The 15724-nt window shown below is 51.3% G+C and overlaps 2 protein-coding genes across 2 annotated transcripts; both read left to right on the top strand.

The window, feature by feature from the left end:
• Window positions 1-562: 562 nt before the first annotated feature.
• BDW74DRAFT_178460 (NAD(P)-dependent oxidoreductase) lies at window positions 563-1423 on the top strand (the record flags this gene model as incomplete). The annotated part of the gene is made up of 1 exon (XM_073729209.1): window positions 563-1423. One exon carries the CDS (start codon window positions 563-565, stop codon window positions 1421-1423), a length of 861 nt encoding a protein of 286 aa, XP_073583614.1.
• A 653-nt stretch (window positions 1424-2076) lies between these two features.
• On the top strand, window positions 2077-15180 carry BDW74DRAFT_178459 (dynein heavy chain; the record flags this gene model as incomplete). The annotated part of the gene is made up of 3 exons (XM_073729208.1): window positions 2077-2362; window positions 2423-5289; window positions 5338-15180. The coding sequence occupies 3 exons, from the start codon at window positions 2077-2079 to the stop codon at window positions 15178-15180; spliced, it is 12996 nt and encodes a 4331-aa protein (XP_073583613.1).
• Between the last annotated feature and the right edge of the window lie 544 nt (window positions 15181-15724).

Genomic DNA, 15724 nt, shown 5'->3' with positions numbered 1-15724 from the left:
AGTGAAACTATAAGGTCCTTGGGCTCAGAATAAGGAGCAGAAAATTAGTTAACCACGTCTTGTGTCATCCAAAGAAAACTCTGGACCCCTGCCCAAAACTACGTTGTAGAGCACGGTAAATGACCAGATAGCCATCGTAGACGCCATAGTCATAGCAGTAGCTCTGGTACCTCGATGCCTCCTCGGGGCTCTATACTGGAACCCCGGTCCAACGCTTATCCAGTCTCCGCGTCGCTTGGCCTTTGCCAAAAGATTCTCGACCTCAATGGTGCTGAGTTGCAATAATTCACTTTTAAGTGATGCCTTTAGCGTATCATCGATTATTCGCAACCCATTGGGTCCATTGTCCAGTCAGAGTGGGCCGCGCCCTATGACAACGCGGGTGCGACTTTGGCCGCTTATAGCCGAGTGTAGCAGATATGTCTACATGTCGCTTCAGAACAAGGGCGACATGTCGATTCAGTCCCCTAGACTCTCTTGAGTTGATTTACTTTTGTTGGCTTTGGGTATCAACAACTAAAGGAGCCCTCGCAGTATATCCTTATTCGAATTGTCAGAGACCATGAAGATTGGCTTCATTGGACTTGGTGTCATGGGGACGCCCATGGCCCTGAACCTCTCCCGCAGATTTCCTCTGACTGTTTGGAATCGAACTGCATCCAAATATCCTCCCCTTCGCCAGGCCGGGGCCACGGTGGCCGATACTCCGCAAGAGCTTGCTGAAAGCAGCGAAGTTATTTTCACAATGCTGTTCAACGAGGCTGCCTTTGAGCCCGTTCTCACTCCCTGCTTCAAGAATGCACTTCGCGGGAAAATCCTGGTCAATACCAGCTCTGTCTCTGTCGAATACAGCCGTTACCTAACCGACGAGGCTCAGAAAGCCGGTGCCCGATTTATTGAGATGCCCGTGAGTGGGAGCAAGGTCCCAGCTGAACAAGGCCAACTGGTCGGTATGATTGCCGGAGACGCCGATGCTGCCAAACAGATCAAATCCATAGTCGAGCCGACGATGGTCAAGGAAGCAATCTACTGCGGTCCGATTGGCAGCGGGCTGAAGACCAAGTATGCTGTCAATCTCTATCTCATCACAATGACCGCTGGGTTGGCGGAGTCGATGGCACTTGCAAGGGCACAGGGCCTCAATATCCAGGCATTCTCTCAAGTTATTAATGCCGGGCCCATGGCCTCAGCATATTCCAAGCTGAAAATTGCCAAAATGGCAAGCAGCGATTATACCCCGCAGGCTGCTGTGAAAGACTGCTATAATCTTACCCAACTCATTAAAGCGGCGGCGCAGGATGTTGATGCCGAGACACCGTTCATCCAGCTGTGTGCTTCGTTGTATCAGAAGGCGATCACGCAGCAGCTAGGGGACCTAGACATGATTGCGTTGGAGAAGATACTGGGCAATTCTAGGGTTTAGGAGCTAGGGATGCGAGCTTAGTCTCCGTGCACACGTCTCCAGGTATTGTCATAAATGGACATTAGGAGATATAACAATCTCAGCAATCTTTAGTCAAAGAGGTATCGTCAGTCGCAAGCAAACGCCCCTCTGAATGAAAAGCATCTGCTCTTCCAGCAAAGCGACAAGAAAAGTCCATTATTGAGACAGAAGCTTGGACCAGCCAGAATAACGGCCCGATCACGTGAAATTAGGAGCCAAAGGAACGTGGCAGGCAGCTAGGCCAAGATAGGATTAGCGTAATTTACCCCCTGAGAGCAACCAAAAAAACACGCCTGGAGAGCCGCCGCGTCCCTTATCATACTCCGTGGCCAACTCAACCTCTGGACAGGTTGAAGCTCAAATCAACGCCCGGAAGACTTCTTGAACGGCTTACATTTATTTAATCTACTGTTCTATACCTCCGATTCTTTCGATCTCAGCGTATTCCCCGTTCGCGTTGCCTATCGGGTCTTGTCATCACCGCCTCTAGCCCGCTCTGTTATTGTTGCAGACCAGCGTCGCATAGCGTTCTTTACACACGATCTACCTTTTCCCTTCTCCGGAACGTTTTTTCGTCGTTTATTCAACTATCCATGATCCAGTTGCGTCTCTTCTCATAGACTATAAACGTGATGGAGGTCGCACCTTCCGGGGTCCCTGACGGTGTCCCCACCGCCATAACCCAAGGGCCATTGGTTGATGCCGACACTGTGGTGGATTATTTGGTCGATGTGCTGCGGGTGACTATAGGAGCGCTGAAAAGCGAGCTTGAAAACACCGGTAGCCTTTTGTCAAAAGCCAAGTACAGCGAAACCGCGCAGAGATGTTTACGGTTTGCGTCGGAGTCGCAAGTCGCCCTCTATGTCCAAAAGGACCTTGTCGCGTCAGAGCATACGAATGGGACTGCGGATGGCGAGGGTATGTATGATTGATATATGCGGGAATGTACGAGCTCGGGCTGACATGTGCTTGTATTAGAACCGCCCGCCGAATATGTTTACAGCCTGTCGACCGAAATCTCGTCCTCTTCCACAACCGTCGCGTCGGTGGCCTTTATCAAGCGGCCGGCAGCTATCGATCCCTCGCTTCCTATATCGTCGCAGATCCAGGTCATGAATCTCCCCGGCCCGGCTGCCCTCAACAACACTCAGGCGCAACAAGGAACTTCGTTGTCGCCCTATGAGATCCTACATTTGCTAGTCCACCATGGTCTTAGCCCGTACTTTGAAGCCAACACCCGCAACCAGGACGGCGTCGCGAAGGCAAAGACGGACTCGGAGGTCAAAACTGGAGTTCCAGGAACCAAGAAGAAATTCGCAGAGTTGGAACTTGGGCTCTTGCATCTCCAGCAGAACGTCGAGATCCCTGCCCTGAATTTGCCTCTTCATGAGGTGGTTCAGGCTGCTCTCCTCGATGCAGAAAAGCGAGGTGTCAAACCCTCTGTGGACCTTATTGATCCAGCCCTGCTCGAAAGCAGTGCTTTCATCAACAGCATTCAGAACAACGTGAACGCTTGGATCAAGTCCATTCAGACCATTACAAAGATGTCTCGCGATGCGGATAGCGGGTCAGCAGCGCAGGAGATCAACTTTTGGTTGTCCATGGAAACTGCGCTGGAAGGTATTGAGAACCAGCTACGTGGGGATGGTGTTCAGTTAACTATGGACATTCTACGTCATGCGAAGCGTTACCAGGCCACGCTTAGTTTTGTCGCAGACACTGGACTACGTGAAGCAACGGATCTGGTCCAGAAATATAACCAATTGATGCGAGATTTTCCCCTGGATGAACTCCTCTCTGCCACCTCCTTGCAGAAAGTGCGGGAATCTCTCACTCTAATTTTCAACCATCTCAACAAGAAGCTGAAGATTACCCCGTACCCAATCAAGCGCGCCCTTGCGCTTGTGGAGGCTATCTCGGGCGATCTTGACGCCCAAATCCACTCCTTACTTAACGGCCGCACTATCATGCACCTCGACTACCGAGAGTTCCGCACTCTGATGAAGACTGCTGGTTCGATCTGGCGAACCTGGGACGACAATCTCAAAGAGTTCACCAACGTTGCTCGTGAATCTACCCGGCGACGAAATGAGAAGTTCATTCCCATCAAGATCAATTCGCGCCACGATAAGACTCATGAACGGTTGAAGTATATCAATACCTTCCGCGTTAACCATGAGCAACTTCAACGAACCATCGCCAATGTTCTTGGCCCAAAGAGCTATTCTGCCGGTGATGTTGCAGCCGGTGCCGCCGCCGATGGCGCCGTCATTGTCGAGGAGATCGGCGATGTTGATGCTGTGGAGGAAGTTGCGCAAGCCTACGCTGCCTTGAAGAACGTGGATGTGCTGGATGTATCTCCGACAGGAACCCAGAACTGGATCAAAGAGGAGATTGCGTATAACGAACGTACTTCTCGAGTTGAGAACTCCATCATTGCCCGCCTGCGTGACCGTCTTGCTACGGCCAAGAATGCCAATGAGATGTTCCGTGTCTTCTCGAAGTTCAACGCTCTGCTTGTCCGCCCCAAGATCAGAGGTGCTATTGGTGAATACCAAACTCAGCTCATTGATAATGTCAAGCAGGATATATCTGCATTGCACGAACGTTTCAAGCAGCAGTATGGTCATTCGGAAGCGCACGCAATGGCTCAGCTGCGAGACCTGCCTCCCGTTTCCGGTGCCATCGTATGGGCACGCCAGATTGAGCGCCAGTTGGACGGCTACATGCGTAAGGTTGAGAATGTCTTGGGAGAGGACTGGCACCTCCACACTGAAGGCCAGAAGCTCCAAGCAGAGGGTAATCTTTTCAGGAAGAAGCTAGATACTCGGCCGGTGTTCGAGACATGGCTACACGATGTCCAAAGACGGCGTATTACCATTTCTGGACGCCTTTTCAACATCGTCCGTAATCGAGCTGCGGGTAACACGTTGGAACTCGCCGTGAACTTCGATGCTCAGATCATTGCTCTTTTCAAGGAAATCCGAAATCTGATTTGGCTCAACTTTCAGGTCCCCCACGCTGTCAGCAATATTTCGAAGGAGGCCAAGCGAGTATATCCCTACGCTATCAGCTTGATGGAGAGTGTTCGCACGCTGCTCCAAACGAACCGTTCCATTCTGTCTATGACCGACGTTGCAATCCTCCTGAACGGGTATGTTAACGATGCCCAAAGCATGATTGGGAGAGGTATTCCCCTTCGATGGGAGTCTTTCGTGCACTCCTACGAACTACATGTAAAGCAAGCAGCGCTGGTAAATGGTGCTCTTGACTCGGTAATTCCAAGCACCAGGGGTGAAAGCAAGCACGTTCAATTCGTGCGAGAGTTCGCTGCCTCAGCTGCCGTTCTGCAGCATAAAACCGCGGTCTTGGCATCTATCAATGACACCATCCAGAAAGCCATCCACGAGCTCAAGACTTGCCCATACGAATTCTCGGCATTCAAGCAGCGTCTGGACACCATTCAAGCTGCTGTAGACAAGCTTAACCTGGAGAACTATGTTAACCTCGGACATTGGGTAAATGGTCTGAACCAGAAGATTGAGGGGATCCTTAGCGAGCGGCTGCACAAGGCGATCCGCGAGTGGACGAACTCATTCCAGGAATCGCAGAGCGGCCAGCAGCCTACGCAAAAAGTCAATGGAACAGGCGATGCGGACGCTCCAGCATACAACATTGAGTTCCCAGGCCTTACTCACGAGATCTCTATGCGTAACCAGGTTCTCCATCTTGACCCACCTCTTCAGTATGCTCGGGCCACTTGGTTCGCACACTTCGATCACTGGCTCGGTGTGATCTGCAATCTCGAGAAGATCAAGTCGTCTCGCTACCAAATCTCTATCGAAGTGCAGAAGGTTCAGCTTTCCGAGGTGTGCTTTGCTGATCTCCCGCAGTACTGCACGAACGAGCTGAGCTTGGTTTACAGTGCTGTAGAAGGTAGACTTAAGGAAGTATCTGATTACGTGGACAAATGGCTGCAATTCCAGTCCCTATGGGATCTGCAGTCTGAGCAAGTCTATGACATCCTGGGTGACGACCTGTCTCAATGGCTTCAACTCCTTCAAGAAATTCGCAAAAGCCGAGCCACATTTGACACATCTGAGGTAAGCCGGTCGTTTGGCAACATCAAGATCGATTACGAGCAGGTCCAAACGAGAGTCAATGCGAAGTACGACCAGTGGCAGCACGAAATTCTGTTGAAGTTTGGTTCTAAACTCGGAAACCGCATGCGCGAGGTGCACTCCGAAATTGCTACTGCTCGTCATGACTTGGAAGGCAAATCTCTGGATTCCGCTTCCACCGCTCACGCCGTGGCTTTCATCACCAGTGTGCAACAATGCAAGCGCAAAGCTAAGGTGTGGGAGCCTGAGGTGGATCTTTTCCGGCAAGGTCAAGCTACTCTTGTTCGCCAGCGCTACCAGTTCCCCAGCGACTGGCTTCACGTGGAGAACGTCGATGGCGAATGGGCGGCTCTTAATGAACTACTTAGCCGAAAGGGCAAGATTGTCGAGGAGCAGACCGAGGCGCTACGCGCGAAGATCACCGCCGAAGACAAGGTCATCAATGACAAGATCACTGAGGCCATTGCACAATGGAATGAAGAAAAGCCTGTCTCCGGTACTATTCCTCCCGAGGAAGCTTCTCGCTCTCTCAGCATGTTCCAGACTCGACTTGAATCTCTCCAATCCGAGTTCGACATGGTATCAAAGGCGAAGGAGGCTCTTGACCTTCCTTCAAGTGCAGAGTCTGCTCTACCCGCGATTTTGGAGGAGGTTCAGGACTTCATGTCCGTTTGGGCCGCTCTGTCTACCATCTGGAGGAGTCTCAATGACTTGCGTGACGCGCTCTGGACGAGTATCCAGCCAAGGAAACTTCGCCAGTCTATTGACGGCCTTATTAAGATGACCAAGGAGATGCCCAGCCGTATGCGCCAGTATGCTGCGTTTGAGCACATTCAAAACGTTCTCAAGGGATTATTGAAGGTCAACCCTCTACTATCGGACATGAAATCTGAAGCCGTCCGTGAGCGACACTGGCTGAAGATCTACAAAGCTCTCAAGCCAGGAAAGCGATTTTCACTGGTCTCTCTGACCCTTGGCGATGTGTGGGATCTTCAGCTTGCGGCTAGTGAGACGGTAATCCGTAGTATCATTGCACAGGCCCAGGGAGAAATGGCTCTCGAGGAGTTCTTGAAGTCTGTGCGCGAGACCTGGCAGAACTATTCGCTTGACCTTGTCAACTACCAGAACAAGTGCCGCTTGATCAAGGGCTTCGATGATCTTTTCGCCAAGTGCAGTGAGAACCTGAACTCACTGCAGGCCATGAGACACTCTCCTTATTACAAAGAATTCGAAGAGGACGCGTCGTCTTGGGAAGACAAACTTAACCGGGTCCATGTCCTGTTTGATGTCTGGATCGACGTCCAACGCCAGTGGGTTTACCTTGAGGGTGTCTTTACGGGCAATGCCGATATCAAGCACCTGCTTCCCCTCGAATCAAGCCGCTTCCAGAACATCAACTCTGAATTCTTTGCTGTGATGAAGAAGGTCTACAAGTCGCCGTTCGTCCTCGACGTTCTCGCCATCAATGGCGTTCAGAAGTCTTTGGAACGACTGGCTGAGTTGCTCAACAAGATCCAGAAAGCTTTGGGTGAATACTTGGAACGAGAGCGTGTCTCTTTCCCTCGTTTCTACTTTGTTGGTGACGAAGATCTACTTGAGATTATCGGTAACAGTAACGATATTTTCCGTGTCGCGAAGCATTTCAAGAAGATGTTTGCTGGTCTATCGGGTGTTTTGATGGATGATGACAACAACATTATCGGGTTTACCTCTAAGGAAGGTGAAGAAGTCAGGCTGAAGAAGGAAGTCAACTTGGTCAAGACACCCAGAATCAACGACTGGCTGACTGCCCTTGAGAGCAACATGAAGCTAACCCTTGCTGAGCTGCTGGGTGAAGCGATTGAACAGTTCGAGCCTCTCTATAACTCCGCCGAGGTCGACCGCACCGCGTTTGACGACTTCATTGCCAACTATCCTGCTCAGATTGTTGTTCTTGCCAGTCAAGTGGTGTGGACTAATGAGGTGCAGAAGTCGCTGGAGAACGGCGGCACTAGCCTTCCTACACTCTTTGACGCCCAGGTCCGCGTCCTTGAACTTCTCGCAGTGACTGTTCTGGGAGACCTAGACCCTATCAGCCGAAAGAAGTGCGAGCATCTCATCACGGAGTTTGTTCACCAGCGTGACACCATTTCCAAACTGATAGCCTCGAATGCTACTAGTGCAAGCCACTACCTTTGGCTGCTGCAGATGCGCTATGTCTACCAGGCCGATGGTGACTTCCTACAGCGTCTTTACGTCCATATGGCCAATGCCAAGTTGAACTACGGGTTCGAGTACCTAGGTGTTCCTGAGCGCCTTGTCCGCACTCCTCTTACGGATCGTTGTTTCCTTACTCTTACTCAAGCCTTGTGCCAAAGACTCGGTGGCTCGCCATACGGTCCTGCAGGTACCGGAAAGACCGAGTCCGTCAAGGCCTTGGGTCTGCAACTCGGTCGTTTCACCCTCGTCTTCTGCTGTGACGACACCTTCGATTTCCAAGCCATGGGTCGTATCTTCCTCGGTATCTGCCAGGTTGGTGCATGGGGTTGTTTCGACGAGTTCAACCGTCTTGAGGAGCGTATTCTTTCTGCCGTCTCGCAGCAAATCCAGAACATCCAGATTGGTCTCAGAAACAAGGAGACTGACGAGAAGTCTCAGATTGATCTGGTCGGTAGACGCCTGAGTGTCAACCTTAACACCGGTATCTTCATCACCATGAACCCCGGCTATGCTGGTCGTTCCAACCTGCCGGACAACTTGAAGAAGCTCTTCCGAAGTGTTGCCATGTCCAAGCCCGACAAGGAGCTTATTGCCGAAGTTATGTTGTTCTCCCAGGGTTTCAAGCAAGCGAAGCGCCTCTCGCAGCAAACTGTGCCGTTCTTCGACCACTGCTCTACTCAGCTGTCTAAGCAAGCTCATTACGATTTCGGTCTTCGTGCCCTGAAGAGTGTCTTAGTCAGCTCGGGTGGTCTTAAGCGTGCCCGTATCGCCAACACTGACGGCGAGCTTGGCCCTGATGAGATTGTTGAGCCCCAAATCATTGTCCAGAGTCTTCGTGAGACAATTGCCCCCAAGTTGGTCCGTGAAGATGTTGCCACCATGCTGAAGATTCAGGAGCAGGACTTTGCTGGGGTCGAATATGTGCCCGCGAACTACGAGGCACTTACTGCTGCTATCAAAGATATCGCGCGTGAACAGCACTTTGTCGATAGCGAGATGTGGATCACAAAGGCTCTTCAGCTTTACCAGATTCAGAGCATTCATCACGGTGTCATGATGGTCGGAAAGTCGGGTGCTGGTAAATCATCTGCTTGGAAGATTCTGCTCCAAGCCCTTCAGCGCATTGAAGGTGTGGAGGGTGTTTCTCATATCATTGACTCGAAGGTCATGTCGAAGGAGGCTCTCTACGGTAACTTGGATAGCACTACCCGCGAGTGGACAGACGGTCTGTTTACTGGTATCTTAAGAAAGATCGTGGACAACCTCCGTGGTGAAGACTCCAAACGTCACTGGATCGTTTTCGACGGTGATGTTGATCCCGAATGGGTTGAGAACTTGAACAGTGTGCTCGATGACAACAAGCTCTTGACTCTACCCAACGGAGAGCGTCTGAACTTGCCTCCCAATGTCCGCATCATGTTCGAAGTTGAGAGCCTCAAGTATGCTACTCTGGCTACTGTCAGTCGTTGCGGTATGGTTTGGTTCAATGAAGATACCGTAACGCCTTCAATGATCATCTCGAACTATATCGAGTCCCTCAAGACCAAGACTTTCGAGGACTTGGATGATGACAGTGCTCCTGCTGGCCAAAGCGCCGTCAAGACTCAAGACTGCCAGGAAATGCTCTCGACTATCCTTTCCCAACTACTGCAGACTGATGACCTCGTTCTCAAGACGCTCGGGGAAGCCAAGAAATACAACCACATTATGGAGTTCACCGATATCCGCGCCCTCAACACTCTGTTCAGTCTCTTGAACAAGACTTGCCGGAACGTTCTCGAGTACAATATCCAGCATGTTGACTTCCCGCTTGAGTATGAACAGATTGAATCTTACATCTCGAAGAAGCTCCTTCTTGCTCTTGTCTGGTCTTTTACTGGAGATTGTCCCCTGTCAGACCGCAAGTCTTTCGGAGAGTACGTGTCTGGTCTCACCACGATCGATCAGCCTATCGAGCCAGACTCCTCCATCATCGACTTCGATGTGAATCTTCCCAAGGGAACTTGGTCGAGCTGGCAATCTCAGGTGCCGAGTATCGATGTCAACACGCACTCCATCACTCAGACCGATGTGGTTATTCCTACTGTGGATACCGTTCGTCACGAAGATGTTCTCTATTCCTGGCTCGCAGAGCATAAGCCACTGCTCCTGTGTGGTCCTCCCGGTTCCGGTAAAACCATGACCCTCTTCGCCGCGCTTCGCAAGCTGCCCAATATGGAGGTTGTTGGTCTCAACTTCTCCAGCGCTACGACTCCTGATCTCCTTATCAAAACCTTTGAGCAGTATTGTGAGTACAAGAAGACACTGAACGGTGTTGTTATGTCTCCTAGTCAGATCGGTCGTTGGTTGGTTATTTTCTGCGATGAAATCAACTTGCCAGCTCCAGACAAATATGGAACACAACGAGCGATTTCTTTCCTGCGCCAGCTTGTTGAACAGAATGGTTTCTGGAGGACCTCTGACAAGACCTGGGTCTCTCTGGACCGCATTCAGTTCGTCGGTGCTTGTAACCCTCCCACTGACGCAGGTCGTACCCCTCTGGCTGAACGATTCCTCCGCCACTCCCCTCTGGTTATGGTTGACTACCCCGGTGAGATCTCGCTCAACCAGATTTACGGGACGTTCAATTCTGCCATTCTCAAGATTCTTCCTTTACTGCGTGGTTACTCAGAGTCTCTTACCAAGGCTATGGTGCAGTTCTATTTGGAGTCTCAACAACGATTCACGCCCAAGATCCAGCCCCACTATGTGTACTCTCCTCGTGAACTGACTCGATGGGTTCGCGGTGTATACGAGGCCATTAAGCCACTTGAAAGCCTTTCAGTCGAGGGGCTTGTTCGCATCTGGGCGCACGAGGCTCTCCGTCTTTTCCAGGATCGTCTTGTTACCGAAGATGAGCGCGCCTGGACTTCCAATGCTGTTCGGCGAATTGCCCTTGATAACTTCCCTACTATCGACCAGGAAGCTGCTCTGAAGGGCCCGATTCTCTTCTCTAACTGGCTATCCAGAAACTACGTCCCTGTTGAGCAGGAGCAACTACGTGACTTCGTCAAGGCACGTCTCAAGACATTCTGCGAGGAAGAAGTCGACGTACCCCTGGTTCTATTTAATGATGTCCTGGAACACGCCCTTCGTATTGATCGTGTCTTCCGTCAACCCCAAGGTCATCTTATCCTTATTGGTGTGAGTGGAAGCGGTAAGACAACGTTGTCTCGCTTTGTTGCCTGGATGAACGGTTTGAAGGTTTTCCAAATCAAGGTGCATGGCAAATACTCTTCGGAAGACTTTGATGACGACCTTCGAAGCGTTCTACGCCGCGCCGGTTGCAAGGGTGAGAAGATCTGCTTCATCATGGACGAATCGAACGTTCTGGACTCCGGTTTCTTGGAACGCATGAATACCCTTCTAGCCAACGCCGAGGTTCCTGGTCTTTTCGAGGGAGACGAGTTCTCTTCTCTCATGACGGCTTGTAAGGAGGGTGCCCAGCGCCAGGGTCTCATTCTCGACAGCCAAGAGGAACTCTACAAGTGGTTCACGCAGCAGATTGTCAAGAACCTGCACGTTGTCTTCACCATGAACCCGCCTGAAGAAGGTCTTTCCTCAAAGGCTGCAACTAGTCCGGCCTTGTTCAACCGTTGCGTCCTCAATTGGATGGGAGACTGGTCCGACCAAGCTCTTTTCCAGGTCGGTTCTGAACTGACCCAGTCTGTCGACCTTGATAAGCCCGGGTTTGAAGCACCAAGTAGTATTCCTGTGGCGTACCGTGAGCTCAGCTTGCCTGCGTCGCATCGCGACACTGTTGTCAATGCAATGGTGTACATTCATTACTCGCTACAGCGATTCAACCAGCGCCTGCAGAAGCAACAAGGCAAGACCACATTCCTTACTCCCCGCCACTACCTCGACTTCGTTGCTCAATATGTTAAGCTCTTTAATGAGAAGCGCGAAGACCTGGAGGAGCAGCAGCGGCATCTCAACGTCGGCCTTGAGAAACTTAAAGATACTGTCGAGAAAGTCAGCGACCTCAAGGGCAGTCTAGCTCAGAAGAAGACACAACTAGAGAAGAAAGACGCGGAAGCCAACGAAAAGTTGCAGCGCATGGTCGCTGACCAACGAGAGGCGGAGCAACGCAAAGCAACCTCACTCCAAGTCCAAGTAGCCTTGGAGAAGCAGGAAGAGGAAGTCGCTCTTCGCCAAGAGGTCGTGCTTCACGATCTTGAACAGGCCGAGCCTGCAGTCGCAGAAGCCGCCAAGAGTGTCAGCAACATCAAGCGTCAGCATCTCACTGAAGTCCGATCCATGGGTAACCCACCCTCTGGTGTACGACTTGCCCTCGAAGCTGTCTGCACCCTTCTTGGGCACAAGGTCGATAGCTGGAAGACCATCCAGGGTATTGTGCGCAAGGACGATTTCATTGCCAGCATTGTCAACTATGACAACGAGAAGCAGATGACCAAGAACCACCGAACGAAGATGCAGAATGAATTTCTCTCGAAGGAGGAGTTTACCTACGAACGTGTCAACCGTGCTAGTAAGGCTTGTGGTCCTTTGGTGCAATGGGTCCAAGCGCAGGTCAACTACTCTGCGATTTTGGACCGTGTCGGACCTCTGCGTGAGGAGGTCAAGATTCTTGAGGACAAGGCGCTGCAGACTAAGGCCGAGGCGCAAGTCATCGAAGAAAATATCCTAAAGCTCGAGAGCAGTATCGCCACTTACAAGTCCGAATACGCTGCGCTTATTAGTGAAACGCAAGCAATCAAGACGGAGATGGAGAGGGTGGAATTCAAGGTCAACAGAAGTGAGCGCTTGCTCCAGAGTCTGTCGTCGGAACGCGGGCGTTGGGAGGATGGAAGCAAGTCTTTCGAGACTCAAATCAGCACGCTTGTCGGTGATGTCCTCATTGCGGCTGCTTTCCTGGCTTATGCTGGTTTCTACGACCAGCAGTTCCGTAAGGCCATGACTGAGGACTGGGTCCAGCATCTGCTTCAGTCTGGCATCAACCTGAAGCCGCACAATCCTATCACAGAATATCTGTCCAATGCGGATGAACGTCTTGCCTGGCAAGCGCACTCCCTACCGGTTGATGACCTTAGCACGGAGAACGCCATTTTCCTGAAGCGCTACAACAGATACCCGCTCATCATTGATCCTTCTGGGCGTGTCACTGAGTTCTTGCAGAAGGAGAGCACCGAGAGGAAACTCACGGTTACTAGTTTCCTGGACGACTCCTTTGTCAAACAGCTTGAGAGTGCACTGCGATTCGGAAACCCGATCCTTATCCAGGACGCCGAACATCTGGATCCTATTCTCAACCACGTTCTCAACAAGGAGTACCAGAAGACTGGAGGTCGTGTTCTCATTCAGCTTGGCAAGCAGGAAATCGATTTCTCGCCTTCGTTCAAGCTCTTCCTTTCTACGAGAGATCCTTCTGCGACGTTCGCTCCGGATATTTGCAGTAGGACTACGTTTGTCAACTTCACCATCACCCAGAGCAGTTTGCAGATTCAGTCGCTGAACGAGGTTCTCAAGTCTGAGCGTGACGATGTGGACCGTCGCCGTTCTGATCTCGTCAAGGCGCAGGGAGAATTCACTGTCCATCTTCGCCAGCTTGAGAAGCGCTTGCTGCAGGCCTTGAACGAGTCTCACGGCAACATTCTCGATGATGACAACGTCATTGAAACACTTGAGACTCTGAAAAAGGAAGCCGCCGATATCTCTAGGAAGATGGAAGAGACTGGAGGTGTTATGACTGAAGTCGAAGATATCACCCAGCGCTATAGCATCATTGCGCGCTCGTGCAGTGCTGTGTTTGCGGTGTTGGAACAGCTACACCACATCAACCACTTCTATCAGTTCTCGCTCCAGTACTTTACGGATATCTTCGAGTCTGTTTTGCATAACAATCAAAACCTCGAGAGATCTGGTCTTCGGAAGATGGAAGACTACCGAGAGCGCATCCAGATCATTCTCCGTGATCTATTCGTCACTACGTACCAGCGAACCTCCTTGGGAGTCATCCAGAAGGACCGTATCACTTTGGCCATGCTCTTGGCCCAGGCCGCTCCTTACCCAATGGATAAGGGCATTATTGACACCATTCTCGATGAGACTGTTGAAGGCACTGACTTGTCCGCCAATCCGGAGGCCAAGGTCAAGGTGATGAGCTCGTTTGGCAACATGTCGCTGTTCAAATCGTATCTTCCTACTGTGACTGCAGAGCAATGGGATCAGTTCCTAGGAGAGGAGCTTGCGGAGAACTTCGTCCCCGTCGTCTGGGATGAAAACACGTCGGAGCTCGACAAACTACTCCGGGCATTGCTGCTTGTCAAACTCTGCAGGATGGACAGGTTCGTGCCGGCTGCTGAGCGGTTCATCGTCGCCGTCTTTGGCCGTGAGTTGTATGAAGGAAGCACCGACCTTAAAGACATCGTCAACCAGGTCACTGCAACCGCCCCGATCTCCCTCAGCTCCAGCCCTGGTTTCGACGCAAGTTACAAGGTTGATGCCCTGGTCGAACGCACACACGCTACATGCGCAAACATTGCCATGGGTTCCAACGAAGGTCTCGAGAGCGCCGACAAAGCAATCAACAACGCTGCCTCCGCCGGAACATGGGTGCTCGTCAAGAACGTCCACCTCGCGCCATCTTGGCTCCAGAGTCTCGAAAAGCGTTTGGCCTCCCTCAAACCTCACAAAGACTTCCGCCTCTTCCTCTCCATGGAATCTTCTCCCAAGATCCCCGTCAACCTTATCCGCGCCTCTCGCGTCCTTATGTACGAGCAGCCTGCTGGTGTCCGCGCAAACATGAAAGACTCTCTTTCTTCTCTATCCACCCGCGCCAGCAACACTCCCGTTGAAAAGGCCCGCGTCTACCTCCTCCTTTGCTTCTTGCATGCCGTCGTCCAAGAACGTCTCCGCTACGCACCCAGCCTTGGCTGGAAGGGCTTCTGGGAGTTCAACGACAGCGATTACGAGTGTTCTGCTAATATCATCGACCACTGGGTTGACGTGGTCGCTCAAGGCCGCTCAAACGTCGCGCCGCAAAAGCTCCCGTGGGACATGATCTGCACCCTCATTACGGAGATGTACGGAGGCAAGGTCGACGACGCCGCGGACTTTGCGCAGCTGCAGCACCTGGTCGAGAGCTTTTTGACTCCTGCTGCCTTTGAGGTTGACTATAAGCTTGTTAATGGCGTCGAGAATGACGAGTGTCTGACTCTTCCCAGCGAGACCGGCCTGAGTGCGTTCGTGGACTGGGTTAATAAGTTGCCTGAGCGCGAGCCGCCGACTTACCTGGGTCTTCCAGCGAATGCAGAGAAGTTGTTGCTTGTTGGTCATGGACGCAAGATGATTTCGGATTTGGCGCGTGTTACGTCGTTGTTGGATGAGGGCGAGCAGCTTATGATTGATGCTTAGGCTGATGATTCTTTTGTATTATCCATTTTCCCTTACTGGATTTTGGGTTTTGTTTATGGTGTTTCATGTTTGAAGCCATATTACCCTGTATTAGTTAGATCATTCAGGCGCTTCTACTGCAGTCTACATTACACTTTACACTGTATATTTCAATAATAGACTTTATTCGTTCAATCATGGTTCATTCATTCTCTTTGGATCTAGTGTCCGGCACCAGATTTGTTCCCTACGGTATAACAGCTCCCCACAGCAAACAAACCTCCAGATATCGTCCAACTCTCATTTCAACCAAACGCCCACGTAACACGCCACCGAGCAACGCACCAGAACCACCACGGCCCAGGTATGAACAAGATAAACCGCCAGTCAGTCCGTTTCCGTCCTGCTTTCTTATGTCTTCCAACCGAACACCCTTTCTTCCAGTATGAACGACACAGGGAGCGGGTTCAGGTCCCGCGTTCACCGGATACACCGTCAAAGCCGTAAATTGTCTGCCCCATCTATTGTTCACGAGAAACATTTGTTAGCGATTGGATACCTGCAG

This window comes from Aspergillus multicolor (assembly GCF_047715735.1).
Source record: "Aspergillus multicolor strain CBS 133.54 unplaced genomic scaffold BDW74scaffold_13, whole genome shotgun sequence".
NCBI lineage: Eukaryota > Fungi > Ascomycota > Eurotiomycetes > Eurotiales > Aspergillaceae > Aspergillus > Aspergillus multicolor.
Note: the sequence above shows the minus strand (reverse complement) of the source record. Positions and strands in the feature narration are given on the sequence as shown.